Here is a 15,045-nt window from a genome sequence, read left to right on the forward strand (position 1 = left end):
GGGGGTTTGAATTGTGACCCTTTAAAAATAACCTGTAACTTAAAAATAATTCTCAAGAAAATTCTTGGAATGGTTAAGTTAACTTTCTGAACTCAGAACGTTCTGAAGTTCATACACAGAAACTGATTAATGAAGTAAATGTGTTGGTGTGTGTTGTGTATACTGAAATTAAAGAGTATAAGGAAGAAAGAAAGAACACACAGAGATTTATAGAGGTTCACCCAATGTGGGCTAGTCCTCTCCTCACAATCTTGTGAGAGTTTTCCACTATGATGCTTGAGATAACTTCTCAACTCCTGCACCTTACAAACTGTGTTCACCTGAACACTTACAACCTGTATTCTCTAAGCCTCAGCAGGCTTGCACCTTGTTGCTAAGTTACCCACTTAGACTTTTACAATTCTTGCTCAAGCTAACACTTTAGAACCCCTAAAGCTAGATGAGACTTTGTTACAATTTGTGTGAAAGTTTGAATGTGAATCAGACAAACAGAAGAAGAGAGGAAGGAAGAAGTTATCTGTGAATAAGATAACAAAGAGGGAGAAAGAAAATTGATGTACACTATAAAGAAGGTAAGAAGAAGGCCTTCAGTGATGATCAATTGAATTGCAAGAGCTTCAAACAAATTAAGTTGTTTTCTTGTATGCTTTGCAATGGTGCAAGTAATGCTGAGCCTTTGATCTCTATTTATAGAGTTTTTGGGCTCATATAGCCGTTGTAAGGTGACAAATGGTGTTATGCCACGTGTCCTGGGCCCCACAAGCTTTTACTTGAAAATCTGGGTGAACATTCTGACCATCAGAATGTTGTTGAGTTCCCAGGATGAACATCAGAATGTTGCTGTGTTCTTCATCAGAATGTTGGATATTCATGATGTTCTTCATCTGGGTTCATCATGGATGAATGTTGGATGAATTTCTGGGCTTGCCCAGCACGTGATGTGAGATTTGTTTGAGTTTTATCCTCCAAAAAGTAGCCTTTCCATAAGCATCCAGTTTTGCTGGAAAAGGTGGGATAAAGTACACCAAATCTGTCTTGGACTTTGTGCAGGAGAGAGAGAGCAGTGGATCTGCAACTTCAGGCCCATGCTTCAAAGAAATCTGCTTGTTTACAGCTTAGAGGTCAGGTTATCTCTGATGCAAGATCTCTTTTGCTTTGCTTGCCAACTTTTCACCAACTACACTGTTCATTGGTTGAAGCATGCGCAGACATGAACATTCTGACCATCAGAATGTTCCATTTGTGCTTACTTTAGGATGATTTGTAAGACTAGCTTTTAATGTAATCAATCCTAATAGTAAGGACACTACTGAAGTGCAGTGAATGCAACATCTAGGATTAAATTCACATTGGAATATTCCTAGTACTTTAATGTTCATAGTCTTGGATGAACATTAAAGATCCTTTACATATGATTCCTTGTTCATGCCTTTATTTGTTGATAGACCCATGCAAATGTACTTTTCTGGACCTTTCATTTATGTCAAATGTACTAGCATGTTCTTCATGTTCTTGATGATCCTGTGTTTGCTTATGAACACTTTCTGGGTTTCCATCAGAACGTTCAGCTTTCTGAACTCTTATCAGAACGTTCTGATCAACTCACTGATCAACATTCTGAATAACCTTCTGAACTAACTTTATGAACTCAGAGTTAGTTCATGATTTCAAATGTCCTTTGATTTGGTATGTTTTAAACATGTTCCTGTCTTAGTAAAAACACTCAAGAGCACAAGTTAAATACCAAGGAATTAATCAAAGTCCATTTAATCCTTTAATCATTTAAAGTTTATTATCTTTAAAATTAATTTGGGATTTTGCCTCAACAATCTCCCCCTTTTTGAAGATGATAAACTTATGATTTAGGATTATGGATTTTGATTATATATGAAGAATTTCAGAGCTTGAAAGAAAATTTATCTTAATGCTCCCCCTCATTTTTATAATCCATTATGAGTTTTTAGAAGTTATAAAAGCTCCCCCTCATTTTTATAATCCATAGCATAAATAAAAATATGCAGATTTGAACCAACATCAATATTCATTCATTACTTATCATTCATGAAGTACAATTATATGATGAACATGGTTCAAAAACAAAAAAGAAATTCAAAGTACATATGATCATGCAAAAATGAAGTTTTATAAGACTTCAATAACTATTGATCACTTAGCCTACTTAGGGCCTAATACTTAGAAAACTTAAGATATAATATCCTAAAGCTTCTCCCCCTTTAGTCATCTGCAAAAAGGATAGGGAGTAGGACCAGAAATGATTCAGGGAGTTGAATCCCCAGAATCTGAGGATGGTTCAGACTCAAAGACAGATGGATCATCAAAGATTGGTGGATCAATGGCCAGACCAGGAGCATGAACATTCTTAGTCCAATCAGCAAGTGCACAGACAATCTTGTGGGTTTTTGTTGAAACCCTGAGAGCCCTAACAGCTAACTTCTCAGCCTTTGAAGGCTTAGCAGGTTCAGCAGCATGAGAAGGTTCAGATTTCTCTCTATTGGCTGTGACAAAAGTGTTCAAAGAGTCAAACAGGGCAGACATGTTTGGAAGCTTTTGAGTGGTTCTGGATTGAGGAGGTGGTGGTGTGGATGATGGAATGGTGTTTGGTGTTGGTAGAGAGGACACCAAATATTGGCTAATTCCAGCAGTAGACCCCATAGTTGATGTTGACAAGTTCACAAACTGAGCATGTTCCATGTTCTGATCAGAGGGAACATTCGGATTAACCTGAACATTCTGATTAGGTTGAACAAGATGCTGAACTTCCATAGAGGGCAAAGATCCTGAATCCAGTGGATTTGGATCTGCTGACAGCTGCTCAGTGGGAACATTCTGATCTCCAGCTTCCTGAACATTCTGATCAGTATTGTTTTGAACATTCTGATCATTTGGCTGAATGTCTTCTTCTTGAGCATCTTGAAAGATCTCATTATAGAGATCATTTGTAGTATCTTCAATGTTGAGATCAAAGTCAGAATGTGTTCCAACATTTACTTGAACTTCATCATCAACTTCCATTTGTTGATTCTCACTTCCAAGAGTGTTTGATGCCAGGATTGTAGCAACTTCCTGTGTATCATTATCAACATTCTGAGCATCTTGCTCAGTATTTTCTTCAACTCTTAAATCTCCAGAAGGTGCTTCAACTTTCTGCTGCCCTTCAGCAGATTCTCCAACATTCTCAACAACTTTCCTAGCAAGCATGACTTCAAACTGTTGAGTGCTTGCTTCAACCAGCTCTCTTGCATGTTCAGCAATATGAGCAAATACTTCTTGAGCTGGAGTGGGTTTTCCTTTCTCATTATTGTGATAGCTTGATCCAATGACCTTCTTGGTATGCTTGTCAGACCTTTGTTTCTTCCTGACTTCTTGAAGATTCTGATCAGCAGTTCTCTTTACTGATTCAGTCTTTTGAGGAATGGGCATGTTGGAGGAAGTGAGACGTAGTTGACTTATGGTTTTAGCTGTGAACTTCATGAAAGTATCCAAACTTTCTTCTCCATCCAGAGACACACCAACAGCTTTGAAGATGGGTGTCAGATGCATCCCATATGGCAAACCAGCAACTTTTTGCTTGAAGGAGAAGCATTGGTCAATCATGTATTGAATCATGATATAGCAGAGATTTAGGGGAGTCTTGTTCATAAGATGATAAAGGATGCAAAGGTCTAGGTCTGTGATTGCATCAAAGGTTCCACATCTAGGTAAGATGGTGTGCCTAATCATGTTATGAAGGATTTTGGGGGCATCTTTGAGGTTTGTGGAGGTGAAATCAAGGTTTGGTTTGGTATACTCTAGGATGAGTTGCTCACGTGTCACATCTGAGCAAGAAAACCAAGTGTTAAAGAGTTGTTTACCTTGATTGGGAATGTTTAGAATGTTTGAGAGGGAGTCTTGAGTGACTTGGAACTTTACTCCTTTGACTGTGGACTCTAGGAATTTTTCTCCTTTTTCTTCCTTGACTCTCATTGATGCATAAAACTCTTTCACCAAGTCCTCAAAGGTTGGTTCTTGTGTAGAGACAAATCCTGACCATCCTTGAGGATCTGTGAAAACTTCCAAGTTCCAGCCCTTTGTTTTGAGACTTTCAAAATCAAAGAACTTTGCTCTGCTTAATGGCCTAGCTGCCATTTTCTCCAAGTTCTGAACCTTCAAAGCAGAGGCAAGAATGGCAATGTCCTTGCCTTTCCCTCTTCTCAAGGAAGGGGCTTCTTCCTCAACATTCTCTTCTTTTCCAACTTCTTCATTTTCCAGAGATGGAGAAGCAGTTTTCTTTAGAGGCAGAGCATCAGCAGCAATTTTCTTCCTCCTTTGGTAAACCTTTTTAGCAGTTTTAGCCATTTGAAGAAGAGTTTCACCAGTTTCTTCAGAATTTGCTTCCTCTTGAGCAATTTCTTTTCCCTTATCAGAAAGTTCTTCCTCAACTTTCTCTGTTTTGTCAGATTCGTCCTTTTCAGAGTGTGTTCCTTCCTCAGAAGCTGTTTCCTTGTCTTTCTTCTCATCATCAGAGACTAGGTCCATGTGAGAAGTGGTTGGTGTTGATGAAGATCCTCTTTTCATTCTTGTTGATCTTCTAGTAGCCTTAGGTTTTGGTTTGGCAGATTTTTTAGAAGATTTAGGTTTAGGAGAGTCAAATAGAGGAATGATCTCATCAGGAAGAATGGTATGAACAGCTGTTTCGTTGAGTGGAGAATGATCAGAGCGTTGATCAGCAGCGTGTGGTGGTGATTGGGAGTGAGAGCGTGAGGTGGTTTTGGTTCTCGCCATTTTTTGTTTGAAAAACAGAGTGTTGAGAATTTTTGAGAGAAAAAAAATGTTTGAAGATGTGATGAAAGGTTTGGAGTTGGTTTAATGATTTATAGACCAACATGTAAGAGTGGAAAGAGGAAATGAAGGAGTGTTGGCAGTTTTATTGGGAAAGATGAAAACTGAAAAGTTGTGGGAGAGAGAAAGAACTAGCCGTTTGACAAGATGGAAGGAGAGTGGTTGAAATAATTTTTAAGCTTTTGTCTAATGGACATAGCTTTAGCACAACAACCCTTAATCAAGCATTAAATGCTAGAGATTTTGAGAAGATTACTGGATTAAATCCCATGATTTCCTGCGTACAGGATTTTTACCCAGAATCTAAGACTGACTATTCTCAGCCTTATGAACATTCTGACCTGAACTATCAGATGAACATTCTGATGAACATTCTGATTGTATGAACATTCTGATGAACATTCTGAACTCTTGAACATTCTGATGAATGTTCAGATTAAGATTGATCTTACTGATTTAAAATCAGATAACATCAAGGGGGTAAGTTTTAGGCCCTTAGTGATTTAATGATCAATCTTTATTGGGATTTTTAATGATTTGTAATTTCTCTTTAAGAAAATTAAATCTATCCTCAACAAGGGGTTTTGTGAAAATGTCAGCTAGTTGATTTTCTGTATCAACAAAGCTTAATGCAATATTCTTTTTCTGAACATGGTTTCTAATGAAATGATGCTTAATTTCAATATGCTTAGACCTAGAATGCTGAATAGGATTTTTAGACAGATTAATTGCACTTGTATTATCACAAAAAATAGGAACATTTGTGTACCTTAATGAGTAATCTTCCAACTGATTTCTTACCCATAACATTTGAGAGCAACAACTAGCTGCAGATACATACTCAGCTTCAGTTGTGGAGAGTGCAATGGTGTTTTGCTTTCTACAAGACCATCCAATCAAAGCTTCTCCCAAGAATTGACGGGAGCCACTTGTACTCTTCCTCTCAACTTTGTCTCCAGCATAGTCAGCATCACAATATGCTACAAGATCAAAACTAGAACCTTTTCTATACCAAAGGCCAAGATCAGTAGTACCTACTAGATATCTAAAAATCCTCTTAACTGCAGTTAAATGAGATTCTTTTGCACATGTTTGAAATCTAGCACACAATCCTACTGCAAACACTATGTCAGGTCTGCTAGCAGTCAAATATAATAATGAACCTATCATGCCTCTATATTCTTTTTCAGAAATAGATTTTCCACTCTCATCCTTATCTAAACTTGAAGATGGATGCATAGGGGTGAACATGATTTTTGCCTCATTCATTTTATATTTTTTAAGAATGTCTTTGACATACTTTTCTTGACTAATGAAAATTCCATTTGGATGTTGTTTGATTTGTAAACCAAGGAAGAAACCAAGTTCACCCATCATGCTCATCTCAAATTCACTTTGCATAAGGTTGGAAAACTCTTCACACATTTTTTCTTTGGTAGCACCAAAAATAATATCATCCACATAAACTTGAACAATTAGTAAATCAGAGTTATGTGTTTTTCTAAAAAGTGTGGTATCAATTTTTCCTCTTGAAAAACCATTTTCAATCAAAAATGTGCTAAGTCTGTCATACCAAGCTCTAGGAGCTTGTTTAAGACCATAGAGTGCTTTAGTGAGTTTGAAAACATGATTTGGTTTTTCTTCATTTATGAAGCCAGGAGGTTGGCTTACATAAACTTCCTCATTTAAAAATCCATTTAAAAATGCACTTTTAACATCCATTTGAAAAAGTTTAATGCTTTTATGTGCAGCATATGCAAGAAGAATTCTGATGGCTTCTAACCTTGCCACTGGTGCAAAGGTCTCATCATAGTCAATACCTTCTTGTTGGTTGTAACCTTGAGCAACTAACCTTGCTTTGTTTCTGACAACCTTACCATTTTCATCAAGCTTGTTTCTGAAAACCCATCTTGTTCCAATGATGGTTTTCTCTTGATCATTTGGAACTAGGTTCCAAACTTTGTTTCTTTCAAACTGAGAAAGTTCTTCCTTCATGGCCTCAATCCAAGAGTCATCAATAATAGCTTCATTGATTGACTTGGGTTCCATTTGAGAGATCATTGCCATGTTGGCATCTTGAAAGGACAATCTGGTTCTTACACCATCAGTTGTGCTTCCAATGATTTGATCTACAGGATGATCTCCTACCATTCTCCAACTTCTGGGTGGACTTTGGAAGGTTTGGTCTTGAACATTCTGATCATCTTCTTTCTCTGCTGAAGTTTCAGTGTTCTGACTGGGAACATTCTGAAGTGCTGGCACTTCTGTGTCTTCACTTTCTTTTGGTTGAGAATGTTCATCATATTCATCAAATATGACATGCATACTAATTTCAACTGTCTGGGTTTTTAGATTGTACACTCTATAACCTTTAGAAGTTGTAGAGTATCCTAAAAAGATAGCTTTATCTGATTTAGGATCAAACTTACCCAATTTTTCTTTGTTGTTCAGGATGTAGCAATAGCAGCCAAATATGTGAAAATAAGATATGCTAGGTTTAATGTTTTTCCAGAGTTCATATGGGGTTTTATTAAGAACCTTTCTTATTGAAACTCTATTCAAAATGTAGCAAGATGTGTTAATGGCTTCTGCCCAAAAATAATCTTCAACATTTGATTCATTTAACATTGTTCTAGCCATTTCTTGCAAAGTTCTATTTTTTCTTTCAACAACTCCATTTTGTTGTGGAGTTCTTGCACAGGAAAAATTATGTTTAATACCATTTTCATCAAAGAATGTTTTGAAGGATGCATTTTCAAATTCTCCTCCATGATCACTCCTTACTGTAATGATATTAGAACCTTTTTCATTTTGAACTCTTTTACAAAAGTTTTGAAATTCTTCAAAAGATTCATCCTTATGTTTTAAAAATAGAACCCATGTAAATCTGGAAAAATCATCAACAATAACAAAACCATATCTTTTGCCAGTTAGACTTGCAGTTTGAACTGGACCAAAAAGATCTATGTGAAGTAGTTCTAAAGGTTTCTGAGTTGAAATAAACTCAATAGTTTTAAAACTACTTTTTACTTGTTTACCTTTAACACAAGCTTCACAGGTCTTGTCCTTGTCAAAACTGATCTTAGGCAAACCTCTAACTAGATCAAGTTGAGAAAGTTTAGCAATGGTTTTCATGCTTATATGACCAGCCCTTTTGTGCCAAATCCATTTGTCCTTTTCAAGAGACATAAAACAGGATTCTGCAGGCATATCATTTAGTTCTAAAACATACAAATTCTTTCTTCTTGATCCAGTGAAAAACAACTTGTTAGAGGAGGTCTGTCTTATTTCACATATGTTAGGTTTAAAGATCACTTCAAATCCACTATCACATAATTGACTTATGCTAAGTAGATTGTGTTTTAAACCTTCTACATACTGAACATTTTCTATTTTAGCAGAGTTAGGCTTATCTATAGTACCTTTACCTCTGATCTTACCTTTGTCATTATTTCCAAATGTTACCAGTCCTCCATCCTTCTTTTCAAAGATCAGAAAACAGTTCCTGTCACCTGTCATGTGCCTAGAACAACCACTATCCAGGTACCATGGCTTTGTTCTAGCACCCTGAGGCAGGACCTACATTTGACAAGATAAAAACTTTAGGTACCCATGTAATGTTGGGTCCTTGAGGGTTAGTTCTTCTAAGAGATCTTTCCTTATTGTAACATTCTGTCTTGTAGGGTCAGATTTGTTACAGTAGGAACATATCTTCTTAGCCTTCTCAGCCTTTTGTGAACCTTCTGATCTATTGAGATGAGAACGTTCTGAACTAAGATTAATAATATTTTTTCTGATAAATTTCCTCTTAGCATGACATACTGATTCATTATGTCCTGGCTTATTACAGTAAGAACATTTCATTTTAATCTCAGTTTTCTTAGGTACAAAGCTTTCAATGATTTTGCTAGGATTTTTAAAACCTAAACCAGATTTTTCAGCAATGTTACTTTGAGATCCCAAAATGTTTTGAAATGTTTCTGTAGATTTTATAAAACATGTAAGATCATTTTTTAATCTTTCAACTTCCTTTTTCAAAAGTTTATTTTCCTTTTGCATTTCAGAAGGTATAGATAAAATGCCTTTTTGTTTCTTGTTTAATTCTTTTTGTCTTTCTGACATCTCAAAATGGGAATCTTGCAAAACTTGTATGGTTTTTCTAGATTCATCATACTTGTTTTGAAGTGTTTCTTTTTCTGCCTTTATCTCAGAAAGTTCTTTGATTAAAGAATGACATCTATTAGTTAAGAAGTTTGAGTCATATAAAAGACTATCTATTTTACTTTCAAGATCTTTGTAAAAAGAATCAGTTTTATAGATAATTACCTCTTCTTCATCATCTGACTGAGCCATCAATCCCATGTTGGCTTCTTCATCTTCTTGAGGTTCTGATTCTTCCAAGTCATCCCAAGTGATCATTGCCTTTTTCTTGAAGGGAGGTTTCCTTTGCACTTTCTTGATGTCAGGACATTCACTCTTGTAGTGTCCAGTTTTGTTGCAGCCATAACAAGTGACTTGGCTTTTGTCAGCTTCAGTTCTTGTGCTGTTGTTGGTGTTTGGAAACTTCTTTCTGATTTGATTTCTTCTTAACATCATTCTTTGAATTCTTTTGGAGATTAGAGCAAGTTCATCTTCAGCTTCCTCTTCATGAACTTCTTCTAATTCTTGTGGTTCTTGTACATCATCATCAGCTACTGATGGAGTTTGCTGAGATGCTTTCAAGGCAAGTGTCTTTACCTTCTTTACTGGTTTGTCTCCTTGAAGTACAACTTCATGAGCCCTCAGTGAACCAATGAGATCTTCTAGGTTCATGGTTTTTTAAATCCTTGGCCTGAGTGATTGCAGTGACCATAGGTCTCCACACACTAGGAAGACATCTTAGGATTTTTCTGATCCTATCATGAGTGGAATATGCCTTTCCAAGAGATCTCATTTCATTTACTATTGTAGTAAATCTAGCATACATCTCATCAATGGTTTCATTTTCACTCATTTCAAAGACTTCAAACTTTCTGACACCAATGTCAATTCTAGTTTCTTTGACATGAGATGTACCTTCATGATGTATTCTCAGAGTATCCCATACCTCTTTAGCATTCTTACATTCATCAACTCTTTCACTTTCTTCCATAGTTAGTGCACATGATAAAAAGAGTCTAGCTTTAGAGTTTAACAATACCTGAGCCTTTTCATCTGTTGACCATGATCTCTTTTCTTTGACAGCTCCTTCTTTGGTTGTTGGAACAAAGTCTCCATCTGTGATGACTTGCCACATATCATTGTCTTGAGGTATGAGAAAGAGCTCCATTTTGCCTTTCCAGAAGTAGTAGTTTGAGCCATCAAAAAGAGGTGGTCTGTTTGATGATCCTCCTTCAGCTATGTACTTGACTTTAGACATACTTCCTGAATCTTTTCTCTAACACTTGTTTAAGTGTTCAAACCCTTAGAACCAGGCTCTGATACCAATTGAAGTAGATAAAATAGTCACAAGAAAGGGGGGTTTGAATTGTGACCCTTTAAAAATAACCTGTAACTTAAAAATAATTCTCAAGAAAATTCTTGGAATGGTTAAGTTAACTTTCTGAACTCAGAACGTTCTGAAGTTCATACACAGAAACTGATTAATGAAGTAAATGTGTTGGTGTGTGTTGTGTATACTGAAATTAAAGAGTATAAGGAAGAAAGAAAGAACACACAGAGATTTATAGAGGTTCACCCAATGTGGGCTAGTCCTCTCCTCACAATCTTGTGAGAGTTTTCCACTATGATGCTTGACATAACTTCTCAACTCCTGCACCTTACAAACTGTGTTCACCTGAACACTTACAACCTGTATTCTCTAAGCCTCAGCAAGCTTGCACCTTGTTGCTAAGTTACCCACTTAGACTTTTACAATTCTTGCTCAAGCTAACACTTTAGAACCCCTAAAGCTAGATGAGACTTTGTTACAATTTGTGTGAAAGTTTGAATGTGAATCAGACAAACAGAAGAAGAGAGGAAGGAAGAAGTTATCTGTGAATAAGATAACAAAGAGGGAGAAAGAAAATTGATGTACACTATAAAGAAGGTAAGAAGAAGGCCTTCAGTGATGATCAATTGAATTGCAAGAGCTTCAAACAAATTAAGTTGTTTTCTTGTATGCTTTGCAATGGTGCAAGTAATGCTGAGCCTTTGATCTCTATTTATAGAGTTTTTGGGCTCATATAGCCGTTGTAAGGTGACCAATGGTGTTATGCCACGTGTCCTGGGCCCCACAAGCTTTTACTTGAAAATCTGGGTGAACATTCTGACCATCAGAATGTTGTTGAGTTCCCAGGATGAACATCAGAATGTTGCTGTGTTCTTCATCAGAATGTTGGATATTCATGATGTTCTTCATCTGGGTTCATCATGGATGAATGTTGGATGAATTTTTGGCCTTGCCCAGCACGTGATGTGAGATTTGTTTGAGTTTTATCCTCCAAAAAGTAGCCTTTCCATAAGCATCCAGTTTTGCTGGAAAAGGTGGGATAAAGTACACCAAATCTGTCTTGGACTTTGTGCAGGAGAGAGAGAGCAGTGGATCTGCAACTTCAGGCCCATGCTTCAAAGAAATCTACTTGTTTACAGCTCAGAGGTCAGGTTATCTCTGATGCAAGATCTCTTTTGCTTTGCTTGCCAACTTTTCACCAACTACACTGTTCATTGGTTGAAGCATGCGCAGACATGAACATTCTGACCATCAGAATGTTCCATTTGTGCTTACTTTAGGATGATTTGTAAGACTAGCTTTTAATGTAATCAATCCTAATAGTAAGGACACTACTGAAGTGCAGTGAATGCAACATCTAGGATTAAATTCACATTGGAATATTCCTAGTACTTTAATGTTCATAGTCTTGGATGAACATTAAAGATCCTTTACATATGATTCCTTGTTCATGCCTTTATTTGTTGATAGACCCATGCAAATGTACTTTTCTGGACCTTTCATTTATGTCAAATGTACTAGCATGTTCTTCATGTTCTTGATGATCCTGTGTTTGCTTATGAACACTTTCTGGGTTTCCATCAGAACGTTCAGCTTTCTGAACTCTTATCAGAACGTTCTGATCAACTCACTGATCAACATTCTAAATAACCTTCTGAACTAACTTTCTGAACTCAGAGTCAGTTCATGATTTCAAATGTCCTTTGATTTGGTATGTTTTAAACCTGTTCCTGTCTTAGTAAAAACACTCAAGAGCACAAGTTAAATACCAAGGAATTAATCAAAGTCCATTTAATCCTTTAATCATTGAAAGTTTATTATCTTTAAAATTAATTTGGGATTTTGCCTCAACAACCGGATTCGCCGAGATTGAAGACAAAGTCTTCCTTCGCCTTTCACATGCTCCAAACTTGGGGTTTTCGATGGGGCAAACCGCTAATGAGCAGAATAGTCAGAGTGATGGCAAAGGGGACCTAGCCTCTCTATTTATAACCGTGCAACCCTAGGTACCACCCATCATGGGCCTAGTGTTTGGGCCTACACTATGTTTCTACACAAATCAGATTAAGTGTCCAAAAGCCCAATATTTATTGATCACTTTTATTAGGGCCTAAGCATCATCAAATGGATCACAACATCAGTCCATTTTTATTAAAACTAGAACCAACAATTGATTGTAGCCCACAAAATATTATAAGAAATTCTAACATTCTCCCATTTGGGCAAAATCAATTGTGTATTTTAAAAATAAAAATTTAAAAATAATTTTTGAAAACGACTCTCGGACTGATAACAAACTTCCTAACGTGGCCACTACATGATCCCATGATGCAACACTTAATAAAGACTCCGTCCAACTAAGAACTGAATGATATCGAATCATGGCGGTAGTTATATCCTTAATTGATACAACACCATCCATGGTTACAAATATCACCAATTTCGTCGACTAGTCATCTGTGTAGAGTGTAGCAAGAAATGATATGTCAACGTGATCATCGACCATACTATCATTTTCATTGTCGGTCCTCAATTTCTCTCAATGCCTTAAAGCTAGAGAAATTGTGTGATTTCTCTCAAATGCTTAAAGCCAAAGAAATTATGTGATTTCTCTCAAATGCCTTAAAGTCAGAGAAATTATGTGGTCCACGGAAAACCACATTGCCTCAGCTCCCAAAATAGTGTCAATCACCGGCATAGTGATCTCATCGACACTGAGCTCTAATTTTCACACATAATACATCTGCTCCAAAATAATGTTAATAGCCGGCATAAAGATCCTGTCAACATTGAGCTCAAATTTTTCACATGTAATGCCTCAGCTCCAAAATAGTGTCGATCACCGGCATAGTGATCCCTTCAACACTGAGCTATAATTTTTCACATTTGATATTTGATATATACAAGAATTCATCTCAACATCAATAATTAAATTGAATGGAAATTCACATCAATATATCAAAGAAAATGATATTTGATATATACAAGAATTCATCTCAACATCAATAATTAAATTGAATGGAAATTCACATCAATATATCAAAGAAAATAAGTGAAAGAAAAATTCATCATAAAAAAATTGATAATATAAAATTCAAACTCCCACTAACTAAATGCATCAAAAGAATTCACAGTATTTATATTATTCAAAATGACTCTTGAAAACAATGAACCTAAGTCATTTGGTTAAAAGAACAATTAATGTCAAAGTTAGGGAGCCAATCATTGTAATAAATAATTTATTACTATAAATTATAGGAGTTGGGAGCCACTAATTTCAATATTGACAATTTCTAAGGGTTAAGAACTGCTAGTTGTAACCATTGGTTTTAATAAATTTGCTTCTAATGCAATCCACAGAAGTACCTGGATCATCAAACTTTAAGAAAGGTAAAATATTTACTTTGATTAGTTTCTCAGCCCTTTCCATAATAAATATGATCCAAGTGCTTATGTCATAAAGTAAAGGATATCTTCCTCAACATTAGATCTTATAGCAACAAAAATTTGACAACGAAAGATGAATCAAGGTTATGTGAAGTCAAAGACAACTTATATAAACCATCAACAAAAGATCCAGGGAGTCATGAACCATCTACTAGAGACCATTTATATAGATGAATAAAGGATGAAGCAAGGTTATGTGAGTTTAATCTCAAACTTAGTTTTCTACATCCAAGAGTAAAACTAAAACAAAGTTGCTCCAACAAAGAAACACAAACAGGATTCATCCTAAATGAAGGTTACGTGAAAGATATTTTTCAAAACAAGTTCAAAACTAGAATGTTAAATTATATTGACATCTCCCACTGACTTCATAGTTTCTCTTAAATCATATTAATCCGAAATTTTGTTGACATCTCCCACTGATTTCGCAATTACTTATAAATTACAACATTGTCATATTTTCACGTCCAATAACTTTTTCATTAGACACATACATACCAATATGATAAGGTACTTTAACTTGTGAGTCATCTCCCACTTACCAAAAGGTTATTTCAGTTCATGCATGTTCTCCTAGAGGCAACTCCAAATCTTACTTCCATTTCTTACAGTTTGACTTGTTTAACATCTCGATGGAAGCAGAACAATTATTCATAGAAATTCATTGGTACAAAACATGAATTCATTAAAATATGTCATAAGACATGATTTAGCTCAAAATAAATAAGCTATTATAACGAGGCCAATATAATTGTACAATCACCTTTGGGCAGAATGCACAAACTAAGGTCAAAACCCAAGCCAAAACCCCAAATGAGTTAATCAATGAGGATACATTGAACTTGGGAAATTGTCACCTTTGGGCAGACAAAATTTTTAGTTCAACATATTCTCCAATAACTCCATCTCATATAAGTTAATCAATGAGCATGCATAATAAAAGCATAACAATTATCCATTGAGGAAATATATGAGACAAAACATGAATGCATCAAAATATATCATTTGACAAGATATGGCTCAAAATAAACAAGCTATCACAATGAGGTCAATATAATTGTACAATCACCTTTGGGCAGAATGCACAAATTAAGGTTAAAACCTCAGTCAAAACCTCAAGTAAGTTAATCAATGAGCATGTATTGAATTCAGAAATTTGTCACCTTTGGGCAGACAAATTCCTTAGTTCAAAACATTCTCCAATAACTTATCCCAAATAAATTTTTAATTGTAAAATGCAATAACCACCTTTGGGCAAGAAACTACATGTTACGATTAAAAATATTCCT

The 15,045-nt window shown here is 35.8% G+C and overlaps 2 protein-coding genes across 2 annotated transcripts; both read right to left on the bottom strand.

Moving 5' to 3' along the window:
• Window positions 1-2,277: 2,277 nt before the first annotated feature.
• Window positions 2,278-4,782, bottom strand: LOC146934482 (uncharacterized). Its single transcript, XM_085707919.1, has one exon. It carries the CDS (start codon window positions 4,780-4,782, stop codon window positions 2,278-2,280), a length of 2,505 nt encoding a protein of 834 aa, XP_085564045.1.
• A 567-nt stretch (window positions 4,783-5,349) lies between these two features.
• Window positions 5,350-10,237, bottom strand: LOC146934483 (uncharacterized). The gene is made up of 4 exons (XM_085707920.1): window positions 9,706-10,237; window positions 8,509-9,596; window positions 7,878-8,418; window positions 5,350-7,427 (listed from the first exon to the last, which is right to left on the bottom strand). Exons 1-4 carry the CDS (start codon window positions 10,235-10,237, stop codon window positions 5,350-5,352), a joined length of 4,239 nt encoding a protein of 1,412 aa, XP_085564046.1.
• Window positions 10,238-15,045: the final 4,808 nt, after the last annotated feature.

This window comes from Medicago sativa, chromosome 4 (genome assembly GCF_051527215.1).
Source record: "Medicago sativa cultivar Bolivia chromosome 4, Bolivia_mono, whole genome shotgun sequence".
Lineage (NCBI taxonomy): Eukaryota > Viridiplantae > Streptophyta > Magnoliopsida > Fabales > Fabaceae > Medicago > Medicago sativa.

Coding starts and splice junctions, on each gene's coding strand:
- LOC146934482 (XM_085707919.1), bottom strand. CDS start 4,782: ATGGCGAGAACCAAAACCACCTCACGCTCTCACTCCCAATCACCACCA.
- LOC146934483 (XM_085707920.1), bottom strand. CDS start 10,237: ATGTCTAAAGTCAAGTACATAGCTGAAGGAGGATCATCAAACAGACCA. Junction 8,419..8,508: donor CTGACCCTACAAGACAGAAT/GTTACAATAAGG, acceptor TGTCAAATGTAG/GTCCTGCCTCAGGGTGCTAG. Junction 7,428..7,877: donor CTGTGAAGCTTGTGTTAAAG/GTAAACAAGTAA, acceptor ATTTTTGGGCAG/AAGCCATTAACACATCTTGC.